The 13627-nt window shown below is 47.1% G+C and overlaps 1 protein-coding gene across 1 annotated transcript in view; it reads left to right on the top strand.

The window, feature by feature from the left end:
- Positions 1-13627, top strand: part of stxbp4 (syntaxin binding protein 4) — a 144056-nt gene that overhangs the window by 90062 nt on the left and 40367 nt on the right. Inside the window, 2 exon segments of the mRNA XM_063030683.1 lie at positions 1155-1204; positions 12536-12684. Coding sequence (XP_062886753.1) covers positions 1155-1204; positions 12536-12684 — 199 coding nt within the window.

Below are 13627 nucleotides of genomic sequence, written 5' to 3'. Positions count from 1 at the left end.
GAAGAAAATTTGTGTTTTGGAATGGCTGAGTCAAAGTCCTGACCTTAATTCTATAGAAATGGTGTGCAAGGACCTGAAGCCAGCAGTTCATGCAAGGAAGCCCATCAACATCCCAGAACTGAAGCAGCTTTGTAAGGAGAAATGGCCTAAAATTCCTCCAAGCTGATGTGCAGGACTGATCAACAGTTACCAGAAACATTTGATTGAAGTTACTGCTGTACAAGGTGGTCACACCAGTTACTGAAAGCAAAGGTTCACATACTTTTTCCACCAAATACATGTAACATTGGATCATTTTTCTCAATAAATAAATGAACAAGTATCACACATAAAAGTTGCTGGTGAACGCAGCAGGCCAGGCAGCATCTCTAGGAAGAGGTGCAGTCGACGTTTCAGGCCGAGACCCTTCGTCCTGACCTGGTGAAGGGTCTCGGCCTGAAACGTCGACTGCACCTCTTCCTAGAGATGCTGCCTGGCCTGCTGCGTTCACCAGCAACTTTTATGTGTGTTGCTTGAATTTCCAGCATCTGCAGAATTCCTGTTGTTGGCATTTTTAAACGAACAAGTATAATTTTTTTGTGTTATTTATTTAATTGGGTCTTCATTATCTAGTTTTAGGACTTGCGTGAAGATCTGATCACTTTTTAGGTCATATTGATGCCGAAATAGAGAAAATTCTACAGGGTTCACAAACTTTCTAGCACCACTGCGTATAATAACAATGGCACAGTTTGTATACTGACCAGTCACTCTGATATATACTGACCCTGGGTATATTCTGACTGTGGGTATGTACAGACCAGTGACATGGTTATGTACTGACCCTGGGTATATACAGATCAGTGGCACGGTTATATATGGACACTGGGTATCTCTGTGTATCACACTGTATTTACTGTATAATACTAATATACTGATCCTGAGTATCTGTAGTCAGAGATCTTGGTACCTTTGTGTTCTGACCCTGGATGTCTGTGCACACCAATCAGAACTATTTTTATTTTCAACCCTCGTACAGAGCATTCACTCCACGTGGACAGATCACACCAAGTGGCCAATTTATGTGCTGTAACTCAATGTGACATCTACCCCTTCCAGTAGACGCATTAATGTTCTCGTGCTGTTCGTGACACATGCTTTCTCTTTATCTCCAGATGGTCCACGAGCTCCTGTTGGAGAGTCCAGCTGCCCCAACTAATGTCTGGTACGTAAACAACAGCATTGCGATCACAGGGAACGTGTAATGAAACGGCGCTGTGTTGTCAGCACTGTGATATGCAGTCTGGGATTTTGCAGTGTGGGAGTGAATGGTTAGCTCTATTGGGAGGGGCCAGCAAGCTGGGATAGTGTGATCACAGTCCCATGTTGTCACTGGGGGTTTCTATAGATGGGTTTTTGAGAGCATTGTGGGCTAAAAGGGGCTCGTTCTACTGTTGTTGCTGCTGTTTGTATTTTTCCGCTGAGCATTGCTGGCATGCTACATTAATGCCAGAATGTGTGGCCACGCTAGCGAGCTGCCCCCAGCACACCTTCGTCTGTTTAGGTTATTAACGCAACCAACACATTTCACAGTATGTTTCCATGTACACGTGACCCAGGGTCAGTTTATAATCTGAAACTTGAAATATTGACGCTCTAACGAGCATCCAGGCAGATTCTGAGATGCTGGTTTCTGCAGGCCTAGTGCATGAGATGAAACATAGCACAAGTGATCTGACCCTAGCCTCGTACACCACATAATGCAACCGCCCCCACGGCACTGCCAGCATCAGCTTTGTTCCTCGGTCCTCCTCTCCAGCCCTCTGAACCCAGAGGCTGGGCATTCCTCCTTGTGGACCTTACACAATCCCAGCACCGCACCCCACACCCCACACCCCACACAACCTCCTAGTCAATGATGTACTGCTGTGGGGTCATCGCTGCTGTAAAGTAGAGGGAGCATAAGATGTAGCAGAAGCCTGTCCTGTCTATTACGGTTGATCTACACTGTCCTCATCTCCTCTTCCGTGCCGGGTCCCCACAGCCCTCAATTCTTCATTCTTTATATTTGACTATCTCCACCCATCTCTAACAATCCTTAAGACCATAAGACATACGAGCAGAATTAGGCCATTCGGCCCATCGAACCTTCTCTGCCATTCTTTCATGGCCGATTTAACCCCATTCTTCTGCCTTCTCCCGTAACCTTTGATGTCCCTAATAATCAAGAATCTATCAGCCTGTGCTGTAAATATGCTCAATAACTTGGCCTTCACAGTTACCTGTGGCAACGAATTCTACAGATTCACCATCCTCGGGCTAAAGAAATTCCTCCTCATCTCTGTTCTAAAGGGACGGCCTTCTAGTCTAAAGTTGTGCTGTCTGGTCCTAGACTCCCCCACTATCAGAAGCATCCTCTCCACATCCACTCTATCTAGACCTTTCAATATTCGATCGGTTTCAATGAGATACCCTCTCATTTTTCAAAACTTGACAACCAGTCTGCCCAGAGTAAGCTTCAACTGAGCTGTACCACCAGCAAACCTATTTGTGGTGATGGTTGTTAAGGGATAAGTACTGCCTCACAAAACACTAAGCCTCCTACTTCCTAACTTCCCACTGCCAAGAGGCAGCAGTTTCTTCCAACACCAGTTCGTTCTCCCTCAGCAGAATAGCGCTGTGTAATTCTGTGTCCACCTGAGCGAACAGACTGGGCTTCAGTTTGCCATGTTGTCCAACACCAAAGCAGTACTCTCTCTGCTAGACTAGAATCTCAGCAGAGACATTGTATGCAAGTTTCTGAAGTGGGACTCGAGCCCAGAATCTTTGACCACAGGACCTGACTAATGTCTTGAAGACCAACTTAAAATTGTTATTACATTAACTCCAAGAAGTTTCCTAAGAAATTGCTTTCTAAGAAATGACCGTGATCATTGCAGCCTTACAAGAATCTAAAATAAATATAATAGTTTACTTTTTTTAAATTAGTGAATTTTGTTAGAGCCAAATATGTCGCATAGCTAAATCATGTTTCCCTGACCCTGACTGAAGGAATAGTTAAATGAGCATATACACAAGATTCTGGAAATCTTTAACAACATACATAAAATGCTGGAGAAACTCAACAGGTCAGACAGCTTACGTGGAAAGGAATAAAGAGTCGACGTTGAAGGCCGGAACCCTTCCCCAGGACAAGTTGAGAATCAGTTAATCAGTACTTCATCCAACACCACAAACATTCACTCCTCCACCACCGGCACACGGTGAATACTAGCAACACAAGTGGTTCTGTAGTTACTATTCTGGACGACTCTACCTGGGCCTCCCAGACCACTAACTTTTACCATAAGGAATACTAGACGAATTCTAGAGATCTAGGTGTTCTTGTACATCAGTCACTGAAAGCAAGCATGCAAGTACTACAGGCAGTGAAGAAAGCTAATGGCATGCTGGCCTTCATAACAAGGGGAATTGAGTATAAGAGCAAAGAGGTCCTTCTGCAGCTGTACAGGGCCCTGGTGAGACCATACCTGGAGGACTGTATGCAGTTTTGGTCTCCAAATTTGAGGAAGGACATTCTTGCTATTGAGGGAGTGCAGCGTAGGTTCACAAGGTTAATTCCGGGGATGGCCGGACTGTCATATGTCGAAAGATTGGAGCGACTGGGCTTGTATACTCTGGAATTTATAAGGCTGAGAGGGGATCTTATTGAAACATATAAGATTATTAAGGGATTGGACACGCTGTAGGTAGGAAGCATGTTCCTGCTGATGGGTGAGTCCAGAACCAGAGGCCACAGTTTAAGAATTAGGGGTAGGCCATTTAGAACGGAGTTGAGGAAAAACTTTTTCACCCAGAGAGTGGTGGACGTATGGAATGCTCTGCCCCAGAAGGCAGTGGAGGCCATGTCTCTGGATGCTTTCAAGAAAGAGATGGGTAGAGCTCTTAAAGATAGTGGAATCAAAGGTTATGGGGATAAGGCAGGAACTGGATACTGATTGTGGATGATCAGCCATGATCACAGTGAATGGCGGTGCTGGCTCCAAGGGCCGAATGGCCTACTCCTGCACCTATTGTCTATTGTCTATTGAATTCTGGGATGTTATGTTGAAGTTGTGTAGGACATTGATGAGGCTTAATTTGGAGTATTGCGTGCAGTTCTGGTCACCTACCTACAAGAAAGGTATCAATAAGATTGAAAGAGTGCAGAGAAAATTTACAAGGATGTTGCCAGGACTTGAGGACCTGAGCTATAGGGGAGAAATTGAATAGGTTCGAACTTTATTCCCTGGAGCATAGGAGAATGAGGGGAGATTTGATAGTGGTATTAAAAAATAATGAGGCATACAGAGAAGGTAAATGCAAACAGATCTTTCCCACTGAGGCTGAGTGAGACTAGAACTAGAGGTCATGGGTTAAGAGTGAAAGGTGAAATGTTGAAGGGAACATGTGGGGAAATTCACTCAGATGGTGATGTGAGTGTGGAATGAGCTGCCAGCGGAAGTGGTGGATGCGGGTTCAGTTTCAGCTTTTAAGGGAAGTTTGGGTAGGTTATGGAGGGTTATGGTCCAGGTGCAGGCCAATGGGACTAGGCAGGATTCGTTTGGCATGGCTAGATGGGCCGAGGGGCCTGTTTCTGTGCTGTATTGTTCTGTGACTCTTAAGAAGACCACCACCTCCAGGACAGAACTGTCATACTTGGAAATTCATCGCCTTTCCCTCATCAAAGCCGGGTCTAAATCCTGCACTCTCCCCAATGACTCTGTGGCAGTGCTGTCATCAGGAGGACTGCAGTGGTTCGAGGAGGCAGGCTCACCGAGCAGTGACCTATAGCCAAATAATGCTGGCCTTCCAGCTCCCATAAAATGATTTGTTTTGAGAAAAACTGGATGAACCTCCAGATTTTCAGATCCAAGATTGCCACAGAATCTTCATTTCTGTAGTAGCAAGCAATCTGCTGGAGGAACACAGTGGGTCGAGCAGCATCTGTGGAGGAAGGGAGAAAGAAATTGTCGACATTTCATCTCAAAATCCTGCCTCACCCCTTTATACTGACCGATTAAACATCTCATCAAACAACAATGCAGTAATCTCTGTGCTAGACTGGAACCTCAGCAGTGACATTGAATACAAGAAGGGTCAGAGCCATCTCTATTTCCTGAGGAGACTGAGGTCCTTTAACATCTGCCAGACGATGCTGAGGATGTTCTACGAGTCTGTGGTGGCCAGTGCAATCATGTGTGCTGTTGTGTGCTGGGGCAGCAGGCTGAGGGTGGCAGACACCAACAGAATCAACAAACTCATTCGTAAGGCCAGTGATGTTGTGGGGATGGAACTGGACTCTCTCTCACGGTGGTGTCTGAAAAGAGGATGCTGACCAAGTTGCATGCCATCTTGGACAATGTCTCCCATCCACTACATAATGGACTGGTTGGGCACAGGAGTACATTAAGCCAGAGACTCATTCCACCGAGATGCAGCACAGAGCGTCATAGGAAGTCATTCCTGCCTGTGGCCATCAAACTTTACAACTCCTCCCTTGGAGGGTCAGACACCCTGAGCCAATAGGCTGGTCCTGGACTTATTTCATAATTTACTGGCATAATTTACATATTACTATTTAACTATTTATGGTTCTATTACTATTTATTATTTATGGTGCAACTGTAACGAAAACCAATTTCCCCCAGGATTAATAAAGTATGACTATGACTACAAGTCTCTGAAGTGGGACTTCGTTGCCCTCTTTATCCTCTCAGTCCTGAGGGAGGGTTTCGACTCAAAACATGGACAATTCACCCTCTCGTACAGATGCTGCCTGACCCACTGAGTTCCTCCAGCAATTTACATGTAGCTTCAGATACCAACATCTGCACTCTCTTGTGTCTCCAATTCTCTTTTAACTTGCTCGACCATAGGAGCAGAATTAGGCAATCTGCTCTGCTATTCCATCATGGCTGAATTATTATCCCTCTCAACTCCATTCTCTGTTTTCTTCCCTCCCCCACACACACACCCCCCCCCAACCTTTGACACGCTTACTAATCAAGAACCTAGCTTGCTGGAAAATTGGCAACTGAGGAGTTAACAGCCAAGCCCACGTGCTCCTCAACACAAAGGTCATCAGCTCAGAGGGCTGCCAAAGTTGTTCACAATGTGTTGAGCCTCGGTGTGGGAGGGGCAACATATTAATTACCTATGTGGCCAGGACCTTCACCTTCAGTTATAGGCTTACTTGTCCAGGATATCTATTCCATTTTAGTGGATGGTTATTGATTTGGTATCATTCACATGCTGTCATCTGCAGCTTTCTAGTTTCACTATCGGTTCAGTTTCAGGTTGAAGGCTGCGGGTCGTGTCGAAGCTTTTCGTAGGTTACAACAGGACATGGATAGAATACAGAGCTGGTCTGAGAAGTGGCAGATGGAGTTCAGTCCGGAAAAGTGTGAAGTGGTTCACTGTGGAAGGTCAGATTTGAAGGCAGAGTGCAGTTGAATGGCAGGATTCTGAGCAGTGTGGAGGAACAGAGGGATCTGGGGGTTCACGTTCGTAGATCCCTCAGAGTTGCTGCTCAAGTTGATAGGGTGGTTAAGAAGGCGTATGTTGTTGTGACCGTCATTAGTCGGGATTGAGTTCAAGAGTTGTGAGGTAATATGCTCGATTCTACGTATTTCACTATAGGAAGGACGTGGGAGGTTCAGAGAGGGTGCAGAGGAGATTTGCCAGGGTGCTGCCTGGATTAGAGGGCTTGTTTTATCAGTACAGATTTGGTGAGCTAGATCTTTTCTCTTTGGGGAGGAGGATCAGAGGTGATGTGCTAGAGTTGTACAAGATGATAAGAGGCATAGATAGAGCAGACAGCCAGAGACTTTTACCCAGGATGAAAATGGCTAATGTGAGGGCACATAATTTAAAGGTGATTAGAGGAAAATATAGGGGGGGATGTCAAATGTAATTTTCTTTTTTACACAGAGTATGGTGAAACACCCTGCCGGGGTAGTGGTAGGGACATTTAAGAAACTCGCAGATAGGCACATGGATGATAGAAAAATGGAGGACTATGTATGTGGGGAAGGTTTAGATTGATCTTAGTGTAGGTTAAAAGGTCGGAACAATGTCATGGGCTGAAGGACCTGAACTGTTCAATATTGTGTGATTCCGTGTTGAAGTTGCCTGAGAAAGACTGTCTACAGGGAATTTTGCTTGTGCGGCCAGCAGCCAAAAACCGATGTGTTTACAGTTTGGTTTTAATCCAACAAGGAAAGCCAGATAAATGCATTCAGTTCAGAGTTTGTGTTTAGGCTGCAAATCAACGATGTCTTGTCGTGAATATTCTACTCTTTGTTCACCTACAACACTTGTTGGTGAACGCCTGGTCACTGTTCCACCTGAGACATTGCAGTAACTAAGTGCGGACTTGGGATTTCCGGCCATGATCGCTGGATCCCACCAGCAGTCTGCTTGACACCACGCCTCGCGCCTGACCTCAGCTCCTCCAGTTCTAGATTCTTGTACACACACAATCACTGTCACTGACTAGTTTGATACCCCTCTTACAGCACGTCTCACCACATAACACACTATTTACGTTTATTTATCACATGGACATGGAAACATAGAAAATCTGCAGATGCTGGGGATCCAAGCAACACACAAAATGCTGGAGGAACTCAGCAGGCCAGGCAGCATCCATGGATAGAAGTACAGTTGACATTTCAGGCCGAGACTCTTCATCAGGACTGGAGAAAAAAGATGAGAAGTTGGAGCAAGAAGGTGGGGGAGAGGTGGGAGAAGTATAAGGTGGCATTTGATAGGTGAAACCGGGAGAGGGGGAGGGGTGAAGTAAAGAGCTGGGAAGTTGATTGGAGAAAGAGAGAGGGGGCTGGAGAAGGCGGAATCGGATAGGACAGGACAGTAGACCATGGAAGAAAGAAAAGTGGGAGGAGTACCAGAGAGAGGTGATGGGTAGGTAAGGAGATAAGGTGAGAGAGGGAAAAGGGAATGGGGAATGGTGAAGGGGGGAATGATAACTGGAAGTTAGAGAAATCAATATTCATACATCAGGTTGAAGGCTACCCAGATGGAATATAAGGTGTTGCTCCTCCAATCTGAGTGTGGCCTCATTGTCGCAGTAGAGGAGGCCATGGACTGACATATGGGAATGGGAAGAAGAATTGAAGTGGGCAGCCACCGGGAGATCCTGCTTTTTCTAGAATTCTCAGACCTCCATCTCCACCGCATCTGCTCTCAGGATGAGATTTTTCATCCCAGAACTAATGAGATGTCCTTCTTCAAAGAAAGGGGCTTCCCTTCCTCCACCATCAACGCTGCCCTCACCCGCATCTCTTCCATTTCACACACGTCTGCCCTCACCCCATCCTCCCACCATCCCACCAGGGATAGGACTCCCTTCGTCCTCACCTACCAGCCCACTGGCCTCCGTGTTCAGCACATAATTCTTCCTAACTTCTGCCATCTCCAACAGGATCCCACCACCAAGAACCTTCCCCCCCACCCCCCCACTTTCTGCAGGGATCGCTCCCTACACAACTCCTTTGTTCATTCATCCCTCCCCACTGATCTCCTTCCTGATACCAATCCTTGCAAGTGGAAAAAGTGCGATACTTGCCCCTACACTATCCCCCTCCTCCTATTCAGGGCCCCAAGCAGTCCTTCCAGGTGAGGCAACACTCCACCTGTGAGTCTGTTGGGGTCGTTTACTGTAGCCGGTGCTTCTGGTGCGGCCCTCCTGCATATTGGTGTGACCGACATAGATTGGGAGACCACCTCACCAAGCACCTACACTCCGTCCGCCAGAAAAAGCAGGATCTCTCGGTCGCCACACATTTTAATTCCACTTCCCATTCCCATTCCGATATGTATGCCCATGGCCTCCTCTAATGCTGCAATGAGACCACATTCAGGTTGGAAGAGCAACACCTTATATTCCATCTGGGTAGCTTCCAACCTGATGGTGTGAACATTGACTTTTCTAACTTCTGGTATTTGCCCCTTCACCATTCCCCATCCCTCTCTCACCATATCTCCTTACCTGCCCATCACCTCCCTCTGGTGCTCCATCCTCTTCCCTTTCCTCCATGGTCCTCTACCCTCACCTCTCAGATTCCCCTTCTTCAGCCCTTTATCTCTTTCACCAGTCAGCTTCCCAGCTCTTTACCTCACCCCTCCCCTTCCCCCAGATTCACCTATCACTTTGTACTTCTTCCTCCCCCCCACCCCCCCCACCTTCCTGCTCCAACTTCTCATCTTGTTTTCTTGTCCTGGTGAAGGCTCTTGGCCCGAAACCTTGACTGTACCTTTCTTCATAGATGCTGCCTGGCCTGCTGAGTTCCTGCAGCATTTTGTGTGTGGTACAGTGAAATGTGTTTATATGGATTAACAACCGACACAATCTGAGGCTGTGCTGGGGGCAGCCAGCAAGCATGGCCATGCCCCCAACACTAACTTAGCATGCCCACAGTCTGTTAACCGTAACTCGTACATCTGAATGTGGGAGGAAACCACAGCACCCCATGGTCACAGGGAACTGGCACAAACTCCCTTACGGACAGTGATGGGAATTGAACTCTGATCACTGATACTGTCGGAGAATTACGCTAGCACAAGTGTCGCCACGCATTCCGGCGCTAACACAGCATGCCCACCATGTTCAGCAGAACAACATAAACAGCAAAGGGTGAATTCTCTGTACTGACAGGGAAATCTCAGTGATCCTCAATGCAGAATAATATCTCCGAGCAATGAAGACCCAAACATGAAAAGAATTTACATAACACTGAACCAGGTCACTGAGCATTTCTCTGTAGCTCGGTTGTTCCCTTTCTCATTTCAACCGTAATCGAAGATCTTATCCATCAGCATTGTAATTCTGAGTTCATTATGTTTTTGTGTTTTCTGAACTGGCCCCATTTGGTCTTTCAAAGTTCATTTCTGATCATTTAATCTCCCTGCCCTCCCCTCTCTCAAAACCTGTTTTTGATCTGCTGTGACTTTGTTTGTCCCAGCTCTGCACTGCCTGAAGAACATTGCAGTCTTGAACCCTCTCCATGTGCCTCCCAAGCCCACAAAGACGATGTGCCTTTCTCTCCCCCCTTCCCTCACTCTTTCTCTCTTCCTCCTGCTCTCTCTATCTCTAGTTTTATCTCTACCCATCTCTCTGTCTTCTCTCTCTCTTTCTCACTATCTCTGTCTGTCTGTCTCTCTCCGTCTCTGTCTGTCTGTCTGTCTGTCTCTCTCTCTCTCTATTTATTTTATTTTATTTAGAGATACAGTACGGTAACAGGCCCTTCTGGCCCAACGAGCCCACGCTGTCCAATTACACCCATGTGACCGACTCACCGACTGACCCGCTCGTCTTTAGAACGTGGGAGAAAATGCAGCACTCGATGGAAACCCATGCAGCCGCTGGGAAATGTCCCAACTCCTGACACCCAGTAGTGGGAAGTGAACCTGGATGACTGGCAGTCTGACAGTGTTACACTAACCACTCTGTTACCAAGCTTGCCCCCTGTTTCAGCCATCTAAGTGCTCCTGGCACCAATATAGCATGTCCACAACTTACCAACCCTAACCTGTACGCCTTTGGAACGTGGGAGGAAACCAGAGCACCTGGAGGAAACTGGTGCGCTCACGGGGAGAGTTTACAAACTCTTTGAGGACAGCAGCAGTCGCTGGCACTGTAATACTGCGTGCCAACTGCCACACCACCCTACTGTCACAGAGCCTTCTTGGACAGAAGGCGGCCACTTGGACCATCGAGTCACACACAAGAAAAGAGGAAAAGGAGTAGGCCACTCGGCCCTTCAATCCTGTCCTGACTATCATGATTGGTCTACACTGCCCTCATCTCCTTTTCTGTGCTGGTTCTCCACAGCTTTCAATTCTTTGATCTTTATCTACCTCCACCCATCTCTAACAATCCAAAAAACAGAGTTAGACCATTTGCCCCATTGAGTCTGCCCTGCCATTCAATCATGGCTGACATATTATCCCTCTCAACCCCAGTCTGCTGCCTTTTCTGCCATTTTCTTTACACAGAGTGGTAGGACGCATTGCCAGAGCTGGTGGCAGAGGCAGATATTTTAGAGACTGTTAGACGGGCACATGGATGATAAAAAAATACGGAGGGCTATGAGGGGGGAAGGGTTAGATTATTCTTAGAGTAGGTTAAAAAGTCAGCACAACATTGTGGGCCGAAAGGCCTGTACTGTACTGATCTATATTTTAACAGATCCTTGCATAACCATCTCTGCTCCAAGTGTCCAAAGTCTATTCACATATCTATAATCCCTTGTCCCCATGTTCATTTTGGTAACTCCCTCTCCACCTAAAGCCCTCTCATGCTGTCGGGTACAGCCACAGCCAAGCACACTGCAGGGTCGATGCCTCTCAGCACTGGACACCTGGATCTGATCCTGGCCTCTTGTCAGTGTGTAGTGCTGAAACGATTTCCCTGTGGCCGTGGGGTTTCCTTTGGGTGTCGGTGTGTACTGCTGACATGATTTCCCTGTGGCCGTGGGGTTTCCTTTGGGTGTCGGTGTGTACTGCTGAAACGATTTCCCTGTGGCCGTGGGGTTTCCTTTGGGTGTCGGTGTGTACTGCTGAAACGATTTCCCTGTGGCCGTGGGGTTTCCTTTGGGTGTCGGTGTGTACTGCTGACATGATTTCCCTGTGGCCGTGGGGTTTCCTTTGGGTGCTCCAGTTCCCCCCGCGTTCCAGGGCTGACAAAGACCGGTGGGTTAATTGGCCTGTGTGTATACTGTAGGTGAGTTGGAGGGAGCTGGTGGGAATGGGGGGACATTGAATTCTTCTTTACTCTCTACACTTTTTTTGTTTGTTATAGTTGAATGTCATTTTTTGATTTAATTATATATTTACCTATTTTTATTTGGCGATACAGCACAGAGGAGACCCTTCCAGCCCTTCGAGCCACGCCGCCCCAGCAAACCCGATTAACCCTAACCTGATCACAGCACAGTTTACAATGCCAATTAACCTACCGGTATGTCTTTGGACTGTGGGAGGAAACTGGAGGTCCTGGAGGAAACCCACGAGGGAGGACATACAGAGACTCCTGACTGAACAGTGCTGGAATTGAACTCCAAACTCCGGTACACTCCCAGCTGTAATAGCGTCACGCTAACCACTACACTACCCTGGCGACCACTGATTGTTGTGTGTTGTGCCAACGTACAGCAGCAAGTTCCTAATGCACATAAATGTATATGGAGAATAAAGTTGATTCTGATCCTTAAAAGGAATGGAAGTAATGTCAGAGCAGTGTAAATGGTCAGCACTGACTCGATGGGCCGAAGGGTCTGTTCCCATGCTATAACGCTGCTGCAGATGAGGCCAGACCAGTGTTTTAGCTCAGAGTCCGAGTCTCCTCTTTGTTTGATAAAACGTTTCATCTGTCCAGTTGCAGTTTTCCCCTGGATACAAGTTGGAGGCAGGGGGGAGGGTGGGGGGAGTGGGAGTTCAGTCAAAGCTCGGAAATTAACATTGGGTCCCTCTCTCTCCTCTTCGGTGTGGTCAGTGGGACTGGTATCAGAAGATTTTCAGGTCCACCGACCCCTCAGAATGTCCTCTCTCGGTACGGCCACGGTGGTCCCGGAACGTTATCGTCACTTTCAGCCGATGCCAAGGAGCTGGCCAAATCAGTCCGCTCCATCGTTGAGACCGACTGTAAGTACAACATCAGCAATTATTGCTCAGATCCAGTTCGGTGATAGAGTGCTAGATTCAGTTGGCACTAATTAGAGCAGTCCATAGCTCAGAGCCATAAATATAACACAGGCATAAATATTTTATTTCTTATTGCGCCTGAGTATAGAAAGAAAGATTGCACACGTCAGAAAGGGGAAGGCTACGTCTGTTCAAAAGCAGAAGTTGAGAGCTGACACAGCAGGAGCCTCTAAAATTGTCTGTTTCAAAAGAGTGGGCACTGAAGTTGTCTGTACATGCGTAAGTGCATACTCAATCAATGGACGTGTGAGAGTCAGAATACTCTCCATGGAATAGCCATGGAAATCTTTCGGACTGGTTGCATCACCGTCTGGTGTGGAGACGCCAATGTACAGGATCGGAAAAAGCTGAAGAAAGTTGAAAACTCATCATGGGAACTGGCCTCCCCGGCACTGAGAACATCTTCAAAAGCCAACGCCTCAAAAGGGTGGCATCTATCACCAAGGATCCCCACCATTCGGGCAAGCCCTCTTCCCACTACCGTGACCAGAGAGGGGATATAGGAGCCTGAAGATTGTAGGAGCAGCTTCTTTTCCTCCACCGTTAGATTTCTGAATGGTCCATTTGGGGCATAGAAGTCAGTGGGAAGTCATCACGGCTCAGGGCGTCGGAGTTTGGAGTTCAATTCTGCCGTCTGCTGTAAAGAGTTTGTACATTCTCCCCCCTGAATGCGTGTGTGGGTTTTCTCTGGGTCCTCCTGTTTCCTCCTGTGGTCCAAAGACGTAGCAGTTAGAAGGTTAATTGGTGATTGCAAGTTGTCCCCTGGTCAGGCTGTGGAGTGTTAAACAGGGGGCTGTGGCTTGAAGGCCCAGGAAGGGCCTGTTCCATGCAGTAAATAAATAAATAATCACCACCCCACTATTCTGCATTTTTGTCATTTTAA

This window comes from Mobula hypostoma, chromosome 22, assembly GCF_963921235.1.
Source record: "Mobula hypostoma chromosome 22, sMobHyp1.1, whole genome shotgun sequence".
Classification (NCBI taxonomy): Eukaryota; Metazoa; Chordata; class Chondrichthyes; order Myliobatiformes; family Myliobatidae; genus Mobula; species Mobula hypostoma.
Note: the sequence above shows the minus strand (reverse complement) of the source record. Positions and strands in the feature narration are given on the sequence as shown.